Source organism: Symphalangus syndactylus, chromosome 3, assembly GCF_028878055.3.
Source record: "Symphalangus syndactylus isolate Jambi chromosome 3, NHGRI_mSymSyn1-v2.1_pri, whole genome shotgun sequence".
Classification (NCBI taxonomy): domain Eukaryota; kingdom Metazoa; phylum Chordata; class Mammalia; order Primates; family Hylobatidae; genus Symphalangus; species Symphalangus syndactylus.
In genome coordinates, this window is record NC_072425.2 from 86507007 (window position 1) to 86531209 (window position 24203).

General features: G+C 39.4%; 1 protein-coding gene across 4 annotated transcripts; it reads right to left on the reverse strand.

The window, feature by feature from the left end:
- Nucleotides 1-1253: 1253 nt before the first annotated feature.
- NUP42 (nucleoporin 42) lies at nt 1254-22088 on the reverse strand. Of its 4 annotated transcripts, XM_055272448.2 has the most exons (8): nt 18467-18701; nt 15402-15630; nt 13606-13700; nt 6384-6460; nt 5526-5612; nt 5045-5119; nt 2725-2809; nt 1254-2093 (listed from the first exon to the last, which is right to left on the reverse strand). In XM_055272448.2, exons 1-8 carry the CDS (start codon nt 18585-18587, stop codon nt 1516-1518), a joined length of 1347 nt encoding a protein of 448 aa, XP_055128423.1. In that variant the 5' UTR covers nt 18588-18701; the 3' UTR covers nt 1254-1515. The 4 variants fall into 4 exon arrangements, with proteins under 4 accessions (XP_055128423.1, XP_055128424.1, XP_055128425.1 ...); XM_055272449.2 differs by lacking the exon at nt 5045-5119 and having other exon boundaries at nt 18467-22088; XM_055272450.2 differs by lacking the exon at nt 5045-5119 and having other exon boundaries at nt 5535-5612.
- Between the last annotated feature and the right edge of the window lie 2115 nt (nt 22089-24203).

Sequence of the window (24203 nt, forward strand, 5' to 3'; positions counted from 1 at the left end):
GGAGATAAAGACCATCCTGGCTAACACGGTGAAACCCCGTCTCTACTAAAAATACAAAAAAATTAGCTCGGCGTGGTGGCGGGCGCCTGTAGTCCCAGCTACTCGGGAAGCTGAGGCAGGAAAATGGCGTGAACCCGGGAGGCGGAGCTTGTAGTGGGCCGAGATCGCGCCACTGCATTCCAGCCTGGGCGACAGAGCGAGACTCCGTCACAACACCACCACCAACAAAGCGTAATGGAGAATGCAGGTCTTTTGAGGACTGAATCCTTTGCATACGTTAAAATCATTTGGAGTGCATTATCTTTTATTATGTAAGGTTTTATATTCACTTAGAAAAATCAGCTGAATGCCAGACTTGTATTAGTAACTGCTCTGGCAGTGCTAGCTATGTAATTTTTGAGGCCTGACAAAGTGTAGAACTCTGATATACCTGCTTCAACTCTGATATACCTGCTTCAACTCGTGACAGGCATTTCGTTTCTTGGATCATCCATACGTAAGATTAAATCTTACTCCCTCAATCCGAGGACACAGGGAGATCCAAACATGCACAATAATTCTTTTCTTTTTTTGCGGGGGAGGCAGGAGAGGGGATGGAGTATCGCTGCTTCAGCCACCCAAGTAGCTCGGATTACAGGTGCCCGCCACCACGCCCAGCTTATTTTTTGTATTTTTAGTAGAGATAGGGTTTCACCATATTGGCCAGGCTGGTCGCGAACTCTCCCGACCTCAAGTGATCTGCCCGCTTCAGCCTCCCAAAGTGCTGGGATTACAGGTATGAGCTACCGTACCTGGCTATGCCTGAGAAGATGTAGAAGCAGAAACTGGTGAATCCTGACCCCATGACACCCATTATTTATTCACATGAGATCACAATTTGTTTCTCTTACAACTCATCCATTTGACAGACTAATGTGATGAATAAATAGAATTCTATAAAAGTGAGGCCAAAATAAAAAGCAGCTTAAGATTGTTGAAGAAAACTCAAATGGTGGTCCATGAGACCCCTAAAGTTGAGAGGGAACCAAACTTATGGGGGGGAAATGCTCCTATGGTTCTAAAAATAAAAGCTTATCACTCTTTACAAACTGTATTTATCTCTTTGAGAGAATCTTGAACATGAAGTCATGCTACTAATGTTTATTCTAAAAGTAGGCTAAATATTTGAGCATGTTCCCCCTAATAATTCCAGAAATTATCTCCTTCCTAAAAAAAAAGTTTAAAACTTTAAATGGTGAGATAGTAAAGTGGTATGGCATGAGAAAAGTAATTTATTCGTGCACAATTTTTCAGTTCCATTCAAAATTACAGTACAAAAAAATTCCCTTGCTTGCTGAGTTTTTGTTACTTTTTACTTAAATATTTAGACTTAAGAAAAAAATAAAATTTAAAATCACTATTAATGGAAGCTTATATTCCTTATGAATATACACATGCATGCATATATACATCTCTATATGAATCACTCAAAAACAATTTTAAACATCATTCTTTTTTGTATTTAAAACTGCCCTTTTAAATATTTAGAAGTTCCAGAGGTGGAGGCTTTAATGGAATTTTTCCCAGAGTAAATTTCTTGGATTGAAATTGTTCCAGTTCTTCTACTGTTAGTTTATCTCTGGGTGTGAATAACACATTATCTGTTGCAATGATGCTGCTTGAGGCTGAGAGAGAAGAGGATATGCTGCTATTTCCAAAAGTGTCACTGGATGGCTTAGAAAAAGCAGTGTGAGAATGTGAGCCCGGACTACCAAAACCAGCCACAGAACTGCCACCTCCAAAGGCTGGGGCCACTGGAGCTCTGACAGGACCTGTTGCCAAGGAAGTTGGAAGTCCTGAAAATCCAGGTGATCCAAAACTGGAAGCTGCAGGGCTTTTGAATGAAAATGATGCAGCCGATGTGACTTCAGGTTTCCCAAATCCAAAAGCTGGAGCAGAAGTAGAGATACCTGAACTGGTAGAGGCTGCAGCTCCAAATGCTGGGGAACTCCCAAAACCAGCAGGGCTTCCAGAAGAGGCAGCAGCAAATCCAGAGTTTGTTTTAAAGCTAAAGTTCTGAGCATTATCACTGCTGCTGTTATTGACTGGAAAGCCTACAAACAAACAACAATAACAACAAAAAAACAGGAAAAAAAAATCTATTACAGTCACAAAAATGTCACAATTATTTCCTCCCCCTATCTTTTTTTCTTATTTATGTCATGTTTCAGTGTTGAGAAGCTTACTGGAAGGACGAGATGAGAAAAGTAAAAATGAGAGGCTAGAACTACCCACTAAAGCCTGCTGCCTGTCTTTTCTGCTAACAATCCCATTTTCACCTTGATCGACCTTCACCCAAGGAGAAACCACAGGGACTAGGGAATAGACTTTCACTTTGGTTTCTACTTACCTCACCAGAGCTGCTACCTGAGGACAATGCTATGCTGTTATACACAGCGACAAGAAAGTTCTCAAAGGTGCTGCTATCATAGCTATGTACTTCTACGAAACTCCTGAAAACTCATTCCTAAAATGTACTTCTAAAGCTTAAGTGTCTTTCAAAGAACATGCCCAATCTGGCCTCCCTTTCACAAATGTCTAATGAGTCAAATGCTTTGAGGCGCTATGATGGAAGGTTGTAGAATTTATGAAGGTAATTTAAAATGGTGATTCAGGCTTGTAATTTGAAACCTATAAAATCTAATTTTTCTAAATCAGTGAAGTCCTCATTACTTTATCACTTACTTGGTGACACAAATGTTGCTGCTTGACTACTGCCAAATCCAAATGCAGGTGCTGCTTGATTTACTCCATCCTTTACATCAGAGAGCTGGAAAAAAAAAAGTGTGCAAATGATAAAGTGGTTGATGAATAGTGCTCCGGTATCTTTTCTATACACTTTATGGACAAATTCAATTTTTAAAAATGTGCAGCATTAAAGGCTGGGTGTGGTGGCTCACACCTGTAATCCTAGCACTTTGGGAGGCTGAGGCAGATGAAGGGCTTGAGCCTATGAGTCTGGCACCAGCCTCAGCAACACAGTGAGACCCCCATCTCTACAAAAAATTAGCCAGTGGTCCCAGCTTTTTGGGAGCCTGAGGTGGGAGGATCACTTGAGCCTGGGAAAGCCTGGGTGACAAAGTAAGACTCTGACTCAAAAAAAGAAAAGAGAAGAAAAAAGTGCATTAAAAAAGGCAAAGTTAAATGCTTAACATGGAAAATGCCCATAATATGATGTTGAAAAGGATAAGATATAATACTGTATAAACAGTATAATCACAACTAGTAATATGAATACGCATAAAAAATGTACCTTAGTAAGTTAACAGTGATTATCTCTGGCTGATAAATTACAGGTGATTTAAATTTTATTTATGCTTTTTTTATACTTTCTAAATTTCTACAATGAGCAGATATTATAATCAGAAAAATATTTTAAAATTTTTTTCAGTGTCTATAAGGTTAGATCTGCATTTATGGAGAAATCTAGATATTAGGTAAAAAGGACCTTCATAGAATACCCAGTCTACTCTAATACTCGAAATGAAGTAGATCCACTATTATATAATTAAAAGCTTATGAGTAAAAATCCATTAAACATTTCCCATTCCCTGAAAGTACTTTATGTTCTTGCTGTTCTGTTCTCTAGAAATGTCTTTCATCTCTGCTTACTGAAATCTTAATCCTACTTTCAAGGAACTTTGTACTTGCTCCTTCCTTCCAAGAAGACTTTCTTAATCATCCAAAGCAAACATAAGCGATTTCTTTCATTTGGAAGCCTCAAAAGCATTCTTTGGCCGGTGCAGTGGCTCACGCCTGTAACCCCAGCACTTTGGGAGGCTGAGGTGGGCGGATCATGAGGTCAGGAGATCGAGACCATCCTGGCTAACACGGTGAAACCCCGTTTCTACTAAAAATACAAAAAAGATGGGTGTAGTGGCGGGTGCCTGTAGTCCTAGCTACTCGGGAGACTGAGGCAGGAGAATGGCGTAAACCCAGGAGGCGGAGCTTTCAGTAAGCTGAGATGGCACCACTGCACTCCAGCCTGGGCAACAGAGCGAGACTCTGTCTCAAAAAAAAAAAAAAAAAAAAAAAAAAAAAAGCTTTTTTTTTGAGATTGCAACCTCCACCTCCCGGGTTCAAGTGATTCTCCTGCCTCAGCCTCCTGAGTAGGTAGGATTACAGGCATGCGCCACCATGCCTGGCTAATGTTTGTATTTTTAGTAGAGACCGGGTTTCACCATGTTGGTCAGGCTGGTCTTACACTCCTGACCTCGTGATCCGCCTGCCTCATCTTCCCAAAGTGCTGGGATTACAGGCATGAGCCACCGTGCCCAGCCCTCAAAAGCATTCTTACTCCTGGTCCCTGACAACCACTCTCTCTGCTTTCTATCACTACAAATGAGACTTGTCTTTTCCAGAGTTTCATACAAATGGAATCACATGGTCTACACTATTTTTTTTTTTTCTGGTCTGGCTTCTCTCCCTCAGTGTAATATTCATTAACAGGCAGATGATAAACAAGTTATAATATATCCATACAATGGGTTACCATTCAGCATAAAGAAGGCATGAATTCCTGATACATGTTAAGTCAGCTATGGGTGGGTTGTCCCACATCCTCACCTATGGAGGGGCCCTGGGCAGTTAGCAAAGAGCAGGGACCTTCCAGCCCTGAGGGAAGTTCCACAGTTCTTTGGACTCAGTTATCCTTTCTCCATCAGCTCTCATCCATGGTGATGGTGGGCCACATCTCACACAAGGACAGACTACTTCCAAGAGGTCCCACTAAATTCAAATAGCATTACAACAACTAAAAGGTGAAAGAAATTAGCTTGCACAAGAGTCTAGTTATTCAGGAAACACATATTTAAGAAAGGGGTGGGGTGTTGGGACTGTCAACCATTAACTAAGTGTAGGGAGATAGTACTCTCATATCCTTTACACAGAGTAGAAACCATCTGAGAAATTGGAAATATTAAAATTATAAATGTGAATATCTTATTTTAAAATAAAATTCTTAAGAACTTTTTAATGGGTGTAGAAATATCATAACTTTATTTACAAAGATAATGAACTTGCTACAGTTGGGACCATAGATCGTTGGAGACAGGTGGGTATATATCTTCCAAAGGCATTTCTGTTTAAGACAAGGAACATATTGTGTTCTTCAGTCGCAAAATGATACATTATATTCTAAATGTGCATTCATATAATTGTTCAAAGTAATTTATTTTTACATACAGATAACCTTAAATACTTAAATGTATGTAATAGTTTGCCATTTTCAAAACTAGCACTACCAAAGTTAAAAACTTTACCCTAAAAAGCTTTTAAAAAGCATAACTATTTCTGCTTTTCTGACCAAGGGACACAGAGAAAACTATTTCAAGACCCTGACTCTTAAGTGATGCTGTTTTGGGAATGTGTGTATCATAAGTTTTGATAGAAAATTTTTGTTTTGCTTTCCAAATCTAAAGTAAAATATCCTCTGCAAAAAAGCGACAGGTAAGACACTTCCCTCAAGAAAACTCTCCGATACTCACCAAAGCTACTTTAGTTGATATATTTAGATTTTTCAGTTCATTTACCCTGTTCCTCCATTGATTTATTAAACGTTGGACAGAATTTAGCTAAAAAGGGAAGACAGGAAAATAACAGTTCAATATTGTATGTTTAAGTTAGTTTCTTCAATAAAAACTTCACATATTTCTTTGCCAAAATCTCTTTGCCAAAATCACAAAAGGTTTATGTAACAGTTTTATGGCCCATGACTTGCAAAATTTGCATTGACTTGGCCTATTTGTCAAAGATATTCCAGCTCCAGTTCCCTCTCCCTGTTCAACTCCTTGTATCATCTGGTTAATATCACAAGTACCTGGCAGTACATAGTTAGTTATATTTGGATGGGAGGTGAACACATGGACTAGTTGAAATGTATGATCGTGACTGTAGAAACAGAAAAATACAGCATTTAAACTGTTTCCTTCAGGTACTCAACTTATTCTAGTCAAGATTTTTAATTTTTTTGATATTTAATATATGAGGATGTTAATCTGTATTACAGACTGTATCTTATTTAACTTTGTTTTTCTAGCATTCATCACTGTATCGGTACCTAACAGATGTTCAATAAATATCTGTCAGATGATAAAAGGGTTTCATTTCTGGGACTGACTGTTGGGTAATTTATAATAAAAATAGTAATATTCCTAATTATTAAAGTAAAAATATATTATTTTAATAACCAACCAAATACAATGAAAATAATATAGAAAAGAAAAATAGCCTACTCCTGAAAAAAGATCATAGACCTCATGGGTTTTGCCAAAACACAAGCCACGATAAAGCAGTAATTAACAGCTCATCTGTTATTGCAGTAGATTAATAGGAAACAAACTTACATAACTCTGTAAGTTATTGCTGGTTAAGAAGTTATGGTATTCAAGCCTCAATTCCTCTGGTGAAATGTCTGTAAAACCTGAAGTGAGGAATCAATTGGAATCTTTAAAATAAATGCCAATAATTTTGATAGTAAAGCTAGAGGTGCTAAACAAGAAAATATCTAATGTTGATTAGAAAATTTTCATAATCATAAGGAAGAAACTTAAAGCCTACACTCTACTTAATGTTTAATAAAGTGTAAAATTACAGTAAAATATAGTTGGTTATTTTGATCTTTAAATGGGGAAGATTTTCTAAAGATAAGTGGGCTAGAATGAACAACAAACACAAGAGAAAGATTTGACTACATTTATATTCAAACTTTTATTTAAAAAATTCTGCCAGAAACTATACTAAGCAAAATTACAAGGCAAATGGTATACTAGGAAAATTACAATTTTAACATATATGACAAGAGAAGAACTAATGCCCTAATGTATAAATAGCTCTTACAAATAAATGAGAAAAGTAAATGAATTTGGGCAAAGATAATGAACAGGCAATTCACACACACACAAAATCAAATAGTAAATAAATGAAATAAAGTTAAATGCAACTTAAAATAGAGATAAAATGCTTTACCAATCAGACTGGCAGAAAACTTAACAGCTGGTATTTACTGTTGTTCCAAATGTGGTGAAATGTATCATTTCCTAAATTACTGTTAAGGGAATTAAAATGGTACAAGTTTTCTGGGAGGGATAATTGTTAATAAGCATCACAAGCCTGAAAAACATTCATATCCTGTGACTTATAATACAATTTATAGGATTTAACCTTGGGAAATAGTTATATATGTAAACAAAGGTTGCTATGTATAAGGGTGTTCATTCTAATATTTTCAGTACCAGAGACAAACTGAAAACAAAAATTAGAATATAAAACTAGGGCCGGGCGCAGTGGCTCATGCCTGTAGTCCCAGCACTTTGGAAGGCCGAGGCGGATGGATCACAAGGTCAGGAAATCGAGACCATCCTGGCTAACATGGTGAAACTCCGTCTCTACTAAAAACACAAAAAATTAGCCGGGCGTGGTGGCATGCGCCTGTAATCCCAGCTACTCGGGACGCTGAGGCAGGAGAATTGCTTGAACCTGGGAGGCAGACGTTGCCGTGAGCCGAGATTGCGCCACTGCACTCCAGCCTGGGCGACAAAGCGAGACTCCGTCTCAAAAACAAAAACAAAAAAACTGGATTACAGCCGGGCGCAGTGTCTCACGCCTGTAGTCCCAGCACTTTGGGAGACCAAGGCCGGTGGGTCACCTGAGGCCAGGAGTTCAAGACCAGCCTGGCCAACATGGTGAAACCCCGTTTCTACTAAAAATACAAAAATTAGCTAGGCATGGTGGCATATGTCTATAATCCGAGCTACTCGGGAGACTGAGGTTGGAGAATTGCTTGAACCCGGAAGGCCGAGGCTGGAGTGAGCTGAGATGGTGCCACTGCACTCCAGCCTGGGCAACAAGAGCGAAACTCCGTCTCAAAAACAAAACAAAACAAAACAAAAAACAAAGAAAAACTAGATTATGATCCTAATTATATATATGTATACGTATATATGTATAGGTATACATATATACACACATAGAACAACTTGTACATCCCTGTACAAGTGGACCCTTGCAGTTCTGTTCAAGGGTCAACTGTACACACAGCTGTACAGGGCCCACTCGTACAGGCATTTTCTTCCGCCTCTGCCACTCCTGAGACAGCAAGACCAAACCCACCTATCCCTCTGCTACTCAACATAAAGACAATAAGGATGAAGACTTTTATGATGATCCACTTCCACTATGTGAATGGTAAATATATTTTCTTATCCTTATGATTTTCTTTTTCTTTCTTTTTTTTTTTTTGAGACGAAGTCTCGCTCTGTTGCCCAGGCTGGAGTGCAGTGGCGTGATCTCGGCTTACTGCAACCTCTGCCTCCTGGGTTCAGGCAATTCTCCTGCCTCAGCCTCCCCAGTAGCTGGGATTACAGGCATGCACCACCAAGCCTGGCTAATTTTTTTTTGTATTTTTAGTAGAGACGGGGTTTCGCCACATTGGCCAGGCTGGTCTCAAACTCCTGACCTTGTGATCCGCCTGCCTCGGCCTCCCAAAGTGCTGGGATTACAGGCGTGAGCCACCACGCCTGACCCCTTACGATTTTCTTAACATTTTATTTTCTCTTACAGTACGTTATTAGTAGTTAAGCTTTTGGGGAGTCAAAGCTTATATGTGGATTTTTGACTGCACAGAGGATCAGTGCCCCTAAACTTTATGTTGTTCAAGGGTCAACTGTATACATAAACAAGAAATATGTTTGTGTGTGTATGTTTTGAAAGAAATATACTAAAATGTAGTAGTTATCTCTGTGATATCAGGTTATTTTTATTTTATTTATATATTTCTGTACTTTCCAAGTTTTCTAAAGCAAAAGCTGTAACTTGTATTTTATTTTTGAGACACAGTCTCATTCCTGTCACCCAGGCTGGAGTGCAGTGGCTCACTGCCACCTTGACTTCCTAGGCTCAAGTGATCCTCCCATCTCAGCCTCCTGAGTAGCTGGGACTATAGGAATGTGCTACCACACCCTGGTAGAGACAGGGTTTCGCCAAGTTGCCCAGGTTGGTCTCAAACTCTTGGGCTCAAGTGATCCACCTGCCTCAGCCTCCCAAAGTGCTAGGATTACAAGCATAAGCCAGCTACCATATCTGGCCCCAAAGCTATAACTTTTATAATTGGGCAAACTTACTAAGAAAGGCAAAAAATGTTCCAGATATTTTCTACAAAGAATTCCTTGTAATCCAGTTATTATTAACTCCAAGGACACCTGCTTCAGAATAAAGGAAAGACTAAATGTTCAAAGCAGAACCCTGATTCCTTCTAATGACTTGTCTTCCCCATCTTTACTGACCCCTTAGGCCAAAAAACCCTAGAAATCACCTTGGATTTCTCTTTCCCTATATCTAATTAATCAGCATCCTGCCAGTTCAAGCTCCAACAGAGAACCCAAATATGACCAATTCTGTCTTCACTGCTATGAACTCTAGTCACAAGCAGCAATGTCTTCTAACTTGTCTCCCTATCTCTACTTTTGCCTCTGCTCCCAACAGACCTTTTTCCCCCTCACACAGCATGCTGAGTTAGCTTTTTCTAATCAGATCACGTCCTTCTTTTGCTTAAAGTTCTTCATGGCTGCCTGCCCAGTGCAATTAGGCCCAACATGATCTGGCCCCTGGCTATCTCTCCGGCCTTACTGTCATATCACTTTCCCTTGTTTACTCTCCTCCAGTAATTCAGGCCCCACTAGTCTGTAAACACTGCCAACCTTGTTCTTACCTCAGGGCCTTTGCAATAGCTAGTCCTACTGCCAGGAATGTTTTCCCCAAATCTTCCCATAACTGATACCCTCTCTTTATTCAGGACTCATTTCCAATACTGCCTCCCAGGAATAGATAACCACTCTATCTAAAGAAATCTTGTTCCCCTAATTGCCTCCTATTCCTTCCAGCTGTGCTCAACCAGAATTCCTCATCTGAACCACAGAACACAGAAAATGATTTGAGTGACAGTTTGCTCAAGTCTTGCAAAATGGGGCAAAAGTAGTATCATTCTTTTTATTTTTATTTTTTATTATACTTTAAGTTTTAGGGTACATGTGCACAACGTGCAGGTTTGTTACATATGTATGGGCAAGGACTTCATGTCTAAAACACCAAAAGCAATGGCAACAAAAGCCAAAATTGACAAAAGTAGCATCATTCTATTATAGCTGCATAGAAAAAGTTAATTCATTAATACAATGGATGCCTAAGGACAGAAGTACTCAAACTTTTTGGTCTCAGTACTCCTTTACATTCTTAAAAATCATTACGGACCCCAAAGAATGTTTGTTTACATGGGTTACTTACATTGAATGATTACCACATTTGAAATGAAAACTGAGAAACTTAGTATTAATTCATTTAAAAGAAACCAATTACCTATCTACATAAATGAAAAAGCTATTTTCCAAAACAAAAAATGAAAATTTAGTAAGATGAATAGCCTTGCTTTATGTTTATACATCTCTTAATGTTTGGCTTAATAGAAGACTGCTGGATTCTTATATATGCTTCTGCATTCATTCTGTTGCAATATGTTGTTCTGACTGAAGTGTATGAAGACAACGGGCACTCACACAGACATGTATTGGAAAAGGAAGACTTAAATGGCTTTTTCAAATAACTGTGGACATTTTTCTTTGATACTACACCAAAACTTGACAAGTGGTAGTCTCTTAAAGGTTAACTATAACATAGACTCAAGCCATACTAATGAACTTTTTGTGGCATTATATTAACATCCACTGGTTTATCATGCATGTAGAATGGACTTTCAGCCATGCATAATTTTGTAATATCACACATAAGTCATTTGAAAAATGCCAGTTCACTGAGTTACACAGAACTTCCAAACATTGGCACATTATTATACATCAACAAAAAAATTTTTTTTTTGAGACAGAGTCTCGCTCTGTCACCCAGGCTGGAGTGCAGTGGCACAATCTTGGCTCACTTCAAGCTCCGCCTCCCAGGTTCACGCCATTCTCCTGCCTCAGCCTCCCGAGTAGCTAGGACTACAGGCACAAGCCACCACGTCTGGCTAATTTTTTGTATTTTTTAGTAGAGACAGGGTTTCACCGTGTTAGCCAGGATGGTCTCCATCTCCTGACCTCATGATCCACCCACCTCGGCCTCCCAAAGTGCTGGGATTACAGGTATGAGCCACCGCGCACGGCCAAAAAATTGTTTTAAAGAGACAGGGTCTTGCTCTGTCACCCAGGCTGGAGTGTGGTGGCACCATCGGAGCTCACCATAACTTTGAACTCTTGAACTCAAGTGATCCCCCCACCTCAGCCTCCAGAGTAGCTAAGAGTCTTGGCATATGCCATCATACTCAGGCTAATTTTTGTATTTTTTATAGAGACAAGGTCTTGCTATAGTGTCCAGGGTGGTCTCAAACTCCTGGCTTCAAGCCATCCTCCCACCTCAGCCTCCCAAAGCACTGGGATGACAGGCATGAGCTGCTGCGTGTGGCCCTCACATTTGTGAATGTTGCCATCCATTTAATCAGAAGAGATTTTAAGTATTGAGAAGCCATCATGCTCATGATGACAAAGTTTTCCATAATTCCAATTTTTGCTTGAAAGTTTTAATTTTTTTCGTTGGCAATAAACACTATCAACTGTTTTCTTCTAAATAACCATAGTTGTCATTCCTTTCAAATAAATATTGTCTTTGAAAAAAGTGGCTAGCTCAGTCCAACTTGAACAATCACACAAGATAACCATCACACTTGGGCATGGGGCAGACACACTTTGTGTGTGCTTCCCATTTTGTCACACAGAATACTAAAAAGTGTGTACTCAAGGTCAAGGGTTAACAAAATTAATACTTTTTATCTCTTCATAAAGGAAGTTCTTAAGTTCAAATGGCGTTAACTTTTTTTATTGTGACATCTACTAGTAATTTATTGCCTCTGCCTTGATTCATGCTAAGATGCAAGTAGTTCTACTCATCAATGCTTTTGCACCAACAGTGCAAATGTCAACACAGTGAAAAATGGCAATTAATCACTTAGTATTATCAGAAAATATTTTTGAACTTAGGCAACTCCTAAAAGGGCCTCAGGGATACAGTTGCCAGATTTAGCAAATAAAAATACAGGATGCCCAGTTAAATTTGAATTTCAGATATACAACAAATACTTTTCTTAGTATAAATGTGCCCCAAATATTACATGGCATGTACACATACTAAAAATACTGTTTATCTGAAATTTAAATTTAACTGGATGTCCTATATTTTATCTGGCAACTATATTCAGGAATCCACATTTTAAGAACCACTGCTTTAGGGCAACAGGCGTTAGGTTCAATTTGGAATGGATTAATACTCAAGTACTAATACTTAAGCTGATTAAGGGCTTAATATTTTGTTGTTTCTTTATAGAAAAATCATTATCTGAAATTATCTTAGTTTATTTGCATCACTTATTGTCTTCCTCCCTCAAGAATGTAAGATTCATAAGGAAGGGATCTTGTCTGTCTTGCTCATCACTATATTCCCAGCACTTAGCACAAAAGAAATTCAGTAAATATTTGTTAAATGGACAAGTGAATAAATAACTAAGAAGCGCTGTAATGCAAATGCTCACAGAAAATGAGCAACTAGAACTGAGACAGAGGAAAGATCCCAAGGTTCTGTGATATTGATTGCAAGGGCTCCCATCTGCAAGGTACCCACTGTTTCCTCAAAAGGATGGAGGCCCAGGAGCACCCAGAGTGGGCTTGGGATAGTCTAGGTTTCAGCCCAGAAAGGGCTTAGGGACTATGGACAAAAAAAAAAAAAAAAAACAAAAAAGAGAGAGAGAGAGAAGAATATTCCAAAGCAAATGCTATTCCAGGCCAGGTGTGGTGGCTCACGTCTATAATCCCAGCACTTTGGGAGGCTGTGGCGGGCAGATCACCTGAGGTCAGGAGTTCGAGACCAGACTGGCCAACATGGCAAAACCCCGTCTCTACTGAAAATACAAAAATTAGCGAGGTGTGGTGGCGGGCAACTGTAATCCCAGCTACTCGGGAGGCTGAGGGAGGAGAATCACTTGAACCTGGGAGGCAGAGGTCACAGTGAGCCAAGATCGCGTCACTGCACTCCAGCCTGGGGGTCAAGAGTGAAACTCTGTCTCAAAAAAAAAAAAAAAAAATTGCTATCCCTGTAGCCCAGCTAAGCCTCCTCACATTTAAACATTATCTCCAGAACAGGTCTCAACACAACTATTCTTAGAATGAAAGACAGGGAAGAAAGAACAGAACCAGGCAGCCAAGGCCTTAATGACAGGCAGGATGTGACTCTTCTATTCACAACAGGAAGCTGAGGTTCCAAAGTTGTACATACAGGGAATCAAGAACGTAGAGTCTCTTCCTGGGCTTTATTTAAATGTTTTCTCCCAAGAACTATATGTCTTAAAAGACTATATTCTCCAACCTTAATCTCTAAATTATGAAGTTTGGCTAGAATACTCAAATACTTTAAACAATGTCCAAACTCTCCTAGTTGTAGCTAAGCTGGTGGTTGATTTCTTTATCTGACATTCTTTTGGTTTTAGAAAATAATAGTTTTAGAACACATTTTAAAAATGCACAATTTTTCAGTTACCTGAAATATTAGGTTTCTTTTTCACTGGTGAATAAACAGAAAACATCCACTGCCCTGATGATTCCCAAACCTCCATATCTTTTACAATTCCTTCCCTGAAAAAAGAAGAAAAAAAAAAAAAAAAAAAAAAAGAGTAAAGGATCTTCTTAGCTGCTTGGTAAAATTTATTGTTAATGATTTTCCACAACTGAAAATTTAAATTCTAGTAAATACATAGTTCAAAATCTTTTCCATTATATATTCTGAAGAGTGTTCTTTAAAGCACAAGTTTATAGAAGTGTGAACTATATTTCATGGTTACAAATAGTATTATAATGTCAGAGAAGTTAATGAGTTTGGCGTTCCAATATACTGACCCATTAACCAATGTACTTACATAAATACTATCACAGATACCATACTTTTTTTAGGAATTAAAATCTAAAATACTAACTTTAATCTTTCTTTGTTAATTATCACAAACATCAATAATCATTTAACTGGGAAGAACAAAGTACCACTTACGTGATACAGAATCATAATATTTTAAAAGTGGGTTATAGGACTTCGGAGATCATTTTATCTAATTCTCACATTTTGCAACAGGGGAAACAGACCCACATCCATACAACTAATCTGTGGTAATGCCATAGGTAGATTCGGCTCTAAAGTTTCTCCCTACTTAGACTATGTCAATAAAAGGAGAATTATCACAGAGAAAACTGTATTAAATTTAAGATTGTAACAAATGTAGAAAGGAAGGTTTTGTTTGTTCGTTTACTTAAAAAACATCGGTTGTATATGGTACATGGCTCAAAATGTCTACAACTGGTTCTGATTTAATTAGGAGAAGTAAAAGACTAACCAATTACATTTAAATTCCATCCTGGTCACCATGAGTTGAGAGAACATTACAGATAGCCAAGCATTGTTTTGACACCAGCCATAAATTTTACCATAAATATTCTCAAGAAATGTCATGTATCTACTCCACAATAAATGTAGGAAATCAAATGAGATCAGTTTGAATAGGATAATCCAAGTAAAAGTTTTAGAGAGAAATAAGATATGCGGCTGGGTATGGTGGCTCATGCCTATAATCCCAGCACTTTGGGAGGCTGAGGCAGGCAGATCACTTGAGGTCAAGAGTTCAAGACCAGCCTGGCCAACATGGTGAAACCCCATCTCTACTAAAAACACAAAAAATTAGCTGGCGTGGTGGCAGGCGCCTGTAATCCCAGGTACTTGGGAGGCTGAGGCAGAAGAATGGCTTGAGCCCAGAAGGCGGAGGCTGCAGTGAGCCGAGATTGCACCACTGCACTCTTGCCTGGGCAACAGAGCAAGACTCTGTCTCAAAATAAATAAATAAGAGAGATGGTATAATGACCTCCAAGTTCACAAGTTGTTCTAAATTACATCACACTTTGTAAAGGACTTGTAAGTTAGAATGAACTTAAGCAGGACTAATCTTAGAAAGATATTCACAATATAGTGTTATCAACACGAAGTGGAAAAATCGTAATTATCCCTAGGAAGGCACTCTACTATTATAGAAAGATGATATATTTTTAAGTGAAATAAAGTCTAGGGTAATACATAGCAAAAGAGTGGCTATCTATGAGTGATAGGATTGTGGGTGATTTTTCTTCTTTTTGCTTACTCTGATTTAAAAATAATGCATTATTTCTTTTTTTAAAGAAAATATTGTATTGTGAAAAGATGTTACAAAAAAAGAGAAAACAAAAAACAAAGATTGTAGGTGCTTTTGAAAAAACATAAGCAAATGGATAGTAATTTTCCTGAAAGCTTTCACTTACAGAAGTTTCTTTTCATCTTTCTGCTCATCAGGATTAAGTGAAGCAAATGGGTTCTCAGACAATCCAAAGCCTTCCTTCCTGTTAGTTGAAGCTCCAGAATCAAAAGAACCGAAAGATGGCTTTTCTTGATCTCTGCTGCCCCCCCATGGTGTGGATTTGGAGAAACTGGATGGCTGGATGACACTGGAGTATCTCTGGCTAGTTGTATTCCATCCACGTCTATTATTACCTAAAATAAACAATAAAACAAAATAATTTTACTAGCAACTTTTCTTTCTATTTTATTTTCTTTTTAATTGAGATAGGGTCTCACTCTTTTGCCCAGGGTGGAGTACAGTGGCATGATCTTGGCACACTGTAATCTCAACCTCCTAGGCTCGATTGATCCTCCCACCTCAGCCTCCTGAGTAGCTGGGACCACAGGCGCAAACCACCATGTCTGGCTAATTTTTGTACCTTTTGTAGAGATAGGGTCTTGCCATATTGCCCGGGCTGGTCTCAAACTCCTGGGCTCAAGAGATCCACCTGCCTCGGCCTCCCAAAGTGCTGGGATTATAGGCATGAGCTACTGTGCCCAGCAACTGTCCTTTTAAATCTCAAAAATCTTTATTATATCTTAGTATGTCTAGACATTATAGAAAGATTCAACAAGCACTACATTTAAACTCATTTTAAATGACAATCTCTTCATTTTTTATTTATATACAGTAGTTAGGTTGTAATATCAATAAATCACATAGTGGCCAATTGCATTTTTGTTTGAGATTGAGAAGAAAATAATATAGAAAAATAGTGATATATTACTAAATTCAGCTGACAAAGCTTATTAAATAAACAACTGCTTGATAGTTAAGTTGATAGAAGGCATGCATCATAAATCATAAACTCCTTCAGGATAAAAACTTGTGTTTTTGTCATTCTTTGCTCCCCCATCAGGCCCTATATTGTAGTAAAGGCTGAAAAATGGACATTGAATTAAAGTTTCTTGAATATGAAAGATTAGAGTCTACCCTCTGTTTTTGGACAGATGCTTAAGTCTATTTGATGCAGTCTTTTCTCTGGGCAAACACCTACACACCTATTTTCACAGAGAGATTATACATGGTATTTACATGTGAACAAAATGCAGGTAGTTCCTCTGTGAGCTTTCCAATATTTAATAAATATCAAAATGAGCCAAAAAGATTCTCTCCTCTCTTTATATATTGGTTTTGTTTTGTTTTTTAAAATCACTTTAGCAATCTCATTTACTCGTCACTTCCTAGTTGGGGCCAAGATTAAGGTAATTCATCTTGTTTCTGACTCAATTAGGAGATAAGCCATTAAATATATTAAAAGTTGGAATGACACACATGCCCAGTTGTGAAAGTTCATCCTGCAACTCTAAACCACCCTAATAAACAAACAAACAAACAAACAAACAAAAAGTGGTGATTGCTAGACCAGATCCTTCAAGTAGGAGTTAATGGTATCTTCTTCTTCTAAAGTTCCATTCACTGGGGGATGATACAACAGAAGAAACTCACTTCCTCCTTTTTTTTTTTTTTTTTTTTTTATTGCTTTTGGTCTTCATACTTATAATTCCAGAAACATTCATTTGTTTCTGGGAGCTAAATACACAGTTTGTCTGCCAAATTTTGTTTACACTCACATTCAACAGACCTGAGTCCTAATTTTCGGTCTGAAATATTTCACTAGATTAATTGTGGATGAAATAAAAGGACTGTCTTCCCTGAAGTGGGATCAGACGTGAAACCATCATGCAATACAAGGTTTAAAGGTTAGATGAGGCCTGCCGCAGTCGCTCACGCCTGTAATCCCAGCACTTTGAAAGACAGAAGCGGGCGGATCACCTGAGGTCATGAGTTCGAGACCGGTATGGCCAACATGGCAAAACCCTGTCTCTACTAAAAATACAAAAATTATCAAGGGCGTGGTGGCGGGCACCCGTAATCCCAGCTACTTGGGAGGCTGAGGCATGAGAATCGCTTGAGCCTGGGAGGCGGAGATCACAGTGAGCCGCCTGACAGAGAGCAAGACTCCGTCTCAAAATAAAAAAATAAAGGTCAGATGAATAGCCCTATAGGAGGGGAAGGGAGACAGCACCTAATTATTAAGCCGATCTTTAAAAATCTTGTGTTGTTCTAAGGTTTCATGTCTAATCTCTCCTTTCCTTTAAGATAAAAAGCTTTGACAATGATCTAGGCCCAGCAAAGTGGCCCTCACATCTCCTTTCCTCACCTTCCGGAGAGCCCTTAACTGGGCGTCCCACCTTCCCAATTTCACCCCAAATTTATGAGCAGGTGCATTTTTGCGGTATGGCTCTATAGGTTTTATTAGATTTTCTTTTTTCTTTTTTTTTTTTTTTGAGAGTCTTGCTCTGTCGCCCAGGCTGGAGTGCAGTGGCGCGATCTCGGCTCGCTGCAACCTCCACCTCCCGGGTTCAAGCGATTCTCCTGCTTCAGCCTCATGAGTAGCTGGGATTACAGGCGCGCGCCAACACGCCAGGCTTTTTTTTTTTTTTTCGGTATTTTTAGTAAAGACGGGGTTTCACTATGTTAGTCAGGCTGGTCTCGAACTCCTGACCTCGGGATCAGCCCGCCTCGGCCTCCCAAAGTGATGGGATTACAGGCGTGAGCCACTGCGCCTGGTCGGTTTTATTAGATTTTTTTCAAAGAAGTCCACGACTTCTCCAAAATGAAGTCCTGATTCTGACCCAAGCTGCTAGCCTCACCCTCGAAAAAACAACTTAGTAAAAATTATATTCAATTACGGCATTTACCTACAAGGTAGTTTCGATAGGTACTTCCGATTTAAAAACTCAGTTTCGCACAAGCATCCAGGCCCAAACCCAGGTCCTCAGAAGCTCAATAAAAACGGACCACATGAATAATATGTAGATAAAACCCTCGATTTAAAAACGTTGTGCAGAGCCCAATGGGGCCGGCAAGGCCGTGATGCGGGCACGTTGGGGTCACCAGCACCGGGACACAGGCGGGACGCCGGGTCCCCGCCGGCGGGCTCTTCCCGGCTCGGTTACCGCGGAGGATTCAGAGGAGAGTCACCTGAAGGCTGCTGCTGCGGTTGCTGCCGTCCTCCTCCTGCACCCCTGGCACCGGGATGTTCGTTCCAGCACCGATCTCCAAAGCGGCACCGGCCTTGAAGGAAGAATTGACAAATGGCCATTGCGACGGCCTCGCTGATGGAGGGGGTCCTCGATCTGCACCGGTCAATGCTAGTTACTGGGCAGGGAGCCCCAGGCAACCTCGGCGCCCGGCCGGGCTACTGTGACGTCATCTTCTCGCGCCTGGGGAAGGCCTTTTTCCGCCTCACCCCCAAGTGCCATGAGACGCGTGGACTCGAGCCAATAGGATTTGAGAAGAGCGGACCGCTCTGACGCTTTGAGTGTGTCCTGGGAAGGCGGGATGCTTGAACGGTTACGTGAAGACCGGAGGCGCGTTTGACCCCGGTGCAGGACCTCGGACTACAGGAAGGCTTGAGGTCCAAAATGAGAGGAAAGCGGAGCAAACAAACGCAGAACTTCAGCAAGGCCCTCAGAGGAGAATTAGCTATGATTTCAGAGACTGAGTCGTTCTTGCTGAGACAGTAAAACTTAGCTCGGGTTGAGAAAGTAACAAACTGCCCAACCTTTCATCTGGATGGATAACAGAGTCAAATAAAGCCGGACGTGACGTTAAGAGGAAACAATGTTTCTCTTAGGACATACTGCAACGGAAAAGTATTACCCCTTTTAGTGAGTAGTACATTCTTACTACACACTGAGAAACCTTGTTCTTTCTTCTTCTTTTTTTTTTTTTTGAGACGGAGTCTCGCTCTGTCGCCCAGGCTGGAGTGCAGTGGCGCGATCTTGGCTCACTGCAAGCTCCGCCTCCCAGGTTCATGCCATTCTCCTGCCTCAGCCTCCCGAGTAGCTGGGACAACAGGTGCCCGCCACCACGCCCGGCTAATTTTTTTTAGTAGAGTAATTTTTAGTAGAGACGGTTTCACCATGTTAGCCAGGATGGTCTCGATTTCCTGACCTCGTGATCCGCCCGCGTCGGCCTCCCAAAGTGCTGGGATTACAGGCGTGAGTCACCGCGCCCAGCTGAAACCTTGTTCTTTCAAGTCTACATAAACGTTGCTATTTGAAATTATATCAGAACGAGTGAAAAGTCCCATCCTTGCCTGGAGGATCTAAGTCTCTTTGACGCAGAGAAGCAGCCTCAGTTTCTACCCAGGTGTAGAGCTTCAGATAAACGGTTCTGAAAACATTCTATTATTTTCTTAACTTTGCAGTTTCCAAGGAAACATGCCCTATATTCAATTCTCGTCCAGACCTGATGTTAATGCCTTTACACACAGCTATGCTTTCAGATTTCATTTAAATTTCACCTAAACTTCACTCTCCCCGCCAAAACATACAATAACTACCTTTTATTTTGTACAGTGAGACACCCCACAGCTCCTCTGGTGTGCAGTCTTCTTGATTGCAGTAAGTAAATAAATCTGACTTTGTTGGATTACAGGTTTGTGTTGGTGGTTTTAGGATTATTGAGCTGGGAGTGAGCCATCATTCTTGCTCATGTAATTTGTTTGGATTTTGAAGACAGCAGACTCTGCAGGACGGGAACTACTTGTCCAAACTAGTTTTTTATTTTCTTTAATCAATGCAATTCATTTATTTTGAAACAAATTTATGGAAAAGTTACAAATAACAGTACAAAGAACTTTTTTCCTGAACCATTTGAGACTATGTTGCAGACCTAATGCCCCATCATCGAAATACTTATTGTATATTTTCTACAAACAAACCAGGGCATTCTACATAACCAAAACACAATCAACAAAATTAGGACATTGATACTGATGCACTACTACTCTCTAATCCTTAGACTCCATTTATATTTTGCCAAATGTCCCAATATTGTCCTTTAGAGGAAAAGGGTTCAGTTCGGAATCATTGTTGCTTAGCCATATTTCTTGTGTCTCCTTCAACTTGGAAGATTTTTTGTTTTTCCTTTTCATGATCTTGACACTATTAAAGATTACAGGCTGGTTATACTGTAGAAGTTCCTTAGTGCAGGTCTGTTTGATGTTTTCTCTTGATTAGATTCAGATTATGCATCTTTGTCAGGATTATCACAGAAGTGATGCTGCGGTTTTCACATTGCAGGTTGTGTACAATTTCAATTTGTCCTGTTACCTGTAATGCTCAATTGATTACTTGCTTAAGGTGGTGTCTGCCAAGCTGCTCTACCATAAAGTTATTCTTTTCCTTTTTGTTATTAATAAGAATTTTGTGGGGAGGTACTTCGAAAGTATGTAAAAATCTGATTGTTCATCCAACTTTTAGCTCATTCACTTGTTTGTTCATATCAATATGGACTCATGATTTCCAATGTTATTCAATGGGTTATAATCCATTACTATCATTATTTATTTTGATGCTCAAATCATCTCCAATTTGGCCAGTGGGAGCCCCTTTAAGCTCCTTTGCACTCGAAAAAGGAGAAAAAAAAATCCCTGTGATTACTTGAGCACTTTTTTACTTTCTGGTCCAGAGATGTTCCAGGCTCATTTTTACATTCTCTACTCCAGTCCTGAAATCAGTTATTTCTCCAGGGGTCCTTTTGGTGCTGCTTAGAAACCAAGATCTGAGCTTTAATGTGCTTATTGCTACTGGGATGTCTTTGCTGTCATGAACATTGCTGGGAAATACATATGTATAAACAAACACAAACATTTACGTCAAACATTTCTATATTTTATATATTAAAACTATTATGCCTTCTATGTCAAAGACTATGAAAAAAAGAAAAAAACTTGAGTTCACACTGATAATCTCCAATTTCAATCCAAAATCACATGATTCATTTTCCTCTATTTTTAACTCCACTGATAACAAGAAACTTGGCTTTCATTAACCTTAGTATATTTATTTTATTATCACCTTGTGTTAACCAGTATTGCTTTGTAGCCACTGACTTGTCATTCCTGCAAATGTCAGCATTTGTAAGGACTTTGCTGGGATCAAATACCTAAAATAATACCAGTGGTGGCTGAAACTTAAGTGAGGGTAAGCCCAGTGCTTGGTGAAGGTAGAGAGGGGCAAGGCCAGAATGCCGACTGAGACTGTCTAGGTGGAGTGTGTGTGAGACAATGAGAGCCTAGGGCTTGCAGAACTTGGTGGTGATCGGTTTGGTGATGGGTATAGGTGGAAATCAGGAGAGTGGGGTTACAGGAAGGAAACTTCTGATTTCTTCAAGATGGCAGAGTAAAAATACGCTGCCTCCCCTTGCAATTGGATGAGGCAACTGTCTCAACTTGATAGGAGATGGGATTCCTCCCCAGTAAAAAGGACTGAGAGACACTTCAGATTCTAGGACATCAGGTACAGAGAGGGCTTATGCTTATTGAATGGTGAGTCAAACATCCCAGAAAAATACCTATGGATCTCTTATGGACCAGCAACAAAAATAGTTGGCCGTCTCCTTCTCATATAATGAAGTTCATTGATTAAGCTCACTCTTGTACCCCTGAATTATCAATTTTCAAATGTCTCATTTTAAATACAAATGCACAGTCAGGGACTAGACATTTGAAGGCAGATGCCAACAGGAAAGAGCAAAGCAAAGAAACAGAAAAAGAAGTTAGAGGAAACAAAAACACTAAAATATTTGTAAAAGTTAAACTAAAATATCGTCAGAGAGGATAACATGAAACAAGAACGGCATATTATATAAAAGAACAATTATAGAAATAAAGTACTCTTGGAAAACGTAGATAGTGGGAACAAATTAAAGAGGGTTAGAACATAAAGTCTGAGGGAATTTCTGTAAGATTCAAACTAGATCTTGAACCCCATTTTAAATCTGTTATGAGAGAGGGCGTAAAGCTCTGGAGAGTAAAAAGATTTCTAGTTAATAAGGGCAACATTTCAAACAATTTCCCAGCACAGACTTTTTTTTTTATAAAATTTTTATTTTTTCTAAAGTAGTGTGAATCATCTTGGGAAGAAGGAAGGTTAGGAAGATAAAAGTGGATTCAAGCTTTTTAAAGTCTTTTGAGGCAACTGTAAAGAGGGAGGAGGATATTTAAAGGAAGGATTTATCAAATGTTGAATGATGCTACCTGTAAAATGTCCTTTCATTAAAAGGACAGATTATTTGGACTTGAGAATCCAAATAATGACTCTCAGTGAGAGCTAGTTTGGTGCCATGTGGGAGTAAATTGGATTTTCTCAAGTCTTTGGTATAACCTTAGAAAGCAAAATTTCCTCTAAATACCTCCTTTACCCGTGCATATGTAGCAAATCCAAAATTTTTGCTGTTAACAGTATATATGGCAAAAGGAATATAGACTGCTTGGTGGAATAATTGTTTATTAAACGGCTGATTTTGATTTTGTTAGCAATATTGTCATGTCAAAATAATTCATGGCTCAAAATTTTCATGGGATGATATGTCAAGTTTTTGCCAGCTGGGCCACAACGTCACAAGTATATGTTTTGTTTTTTTTTTTAAATAGCAACAATTTTTTTAAGATGCTAAACCTTTGTGACCAAATTGTGCTTTTTGAAAGCATAAACTTAATTACTTTGTCATCAAAATAGTATCATTGCAAAGGATATAACATTAACTTATCAAATGTCTACTAAAAAGCAAGCAGAGCACTTTACAGGACAGGAAGTTTTGGGGAACAAAATAGAAAATGTGCTTGTCAGTATGGTGGGTGTACTTTTACCCACTATCCTGATATTGACAATTCTGTAGAAATTTCCAAGGCAGAAAAAGACACTAATTGGGAATTATGATACAGATTACTAAGGAAAAAAACCACTTCATTATAATCCACATCAAACCTGTGTATGTATTTACTGTAGTGTGTTCTAGTCAATTGACACAGCCTAAAAGGAAATGCTAGTGTACTTAAAATATCTCAAACAGGTACTGTATATTCTACATAGGAGATTGTCAAATTATAGAGCTATATTGTAAAATAATAAATGGATATTTCACTCTCAAAAAAAACTAGCCACATTTTTCAATAGAGTGCAAAATTGAAAACCCTACTAAAAATGTTCAGAATAATCAAATCTAGAGACAGAAAGATTAGTGGTTGCCTAGGGCTGTGGTGTTTGGGAGGTTTTCTGTGTTGAACAGCGTCTCCCCAAATTCACGTCTACCCAGAAGCTCAGAATGTGACCTCGTTTGGAAATGGGGTCTTTACAGGTGTAATTAAAATAAGGTCATACTGGATTGGGGGCCCTATGTTGTCCTTTTTTTGTTTGTATTTTGCTTTTTTTGAGGACTCTCGCTCTGTCACCCAGGCTGGAATGAAGTGGCGCAATGTCAGTTCACTGCAACCTCTGCTTCCCAGGTTCAAGCAATTCTCCTGCCTCAGCCTCCTGAGTAGCTGGGACTGCAGGTGCACACCACCATACCTGGCTAATTTTTGTATTTTTAGTAGAGACGGGGTTTTGGCATGTTGTCCAGGCTGGTCTCAAACTCCTGACCTCAGGTAACCCACCCGCCTCGGCCTCCCAAAGTTCTGGGATTACAGGCGTGAGCCACAGTGCCCAGCCTTTTTTTTTTTTTTTTTTTTTTAATGAGACAGGGTCTCAGTCTGTCACCCAGGCTGGAGTGCAGTGGCACAATCATAGCTCACTACATCCTTGAACTCCTGGGCTCAAGTGATCCTCCCACATCAGCCTTCTGAGTAGCTAGAACTGCAGGTATATACCACACCTGCTTTTTATTTTTTTGTAGAGACAGGGTCTTGAACTCCTAGCCTCAAGTGATC

Bases quoted from the DNA above. Each gene is read 5' to 3' on its own strand.
- NUP42 (XM_055272448.2), bottom strand. From the start codon at position 18,587: ATGGCCATTTGTCAATTCTTCCTTCAAGGCCGGTGCCGCTTTGGAGAT. The intron at 5,120-5,525 runs GTGAGTATCGGA...TGTCTTAAACAG, and splicing joins TATCAACTAAAGTAGCTTTG to AAATGCCTTTGGAAGATATA. The intron at 2,094-2,724 runs GTAAGTGATAAA...GTTTGTTTGTAG, and splicing joins AGCAACATTTGTGTCACCAA to GCTTTCCAGTCAATAACAGC.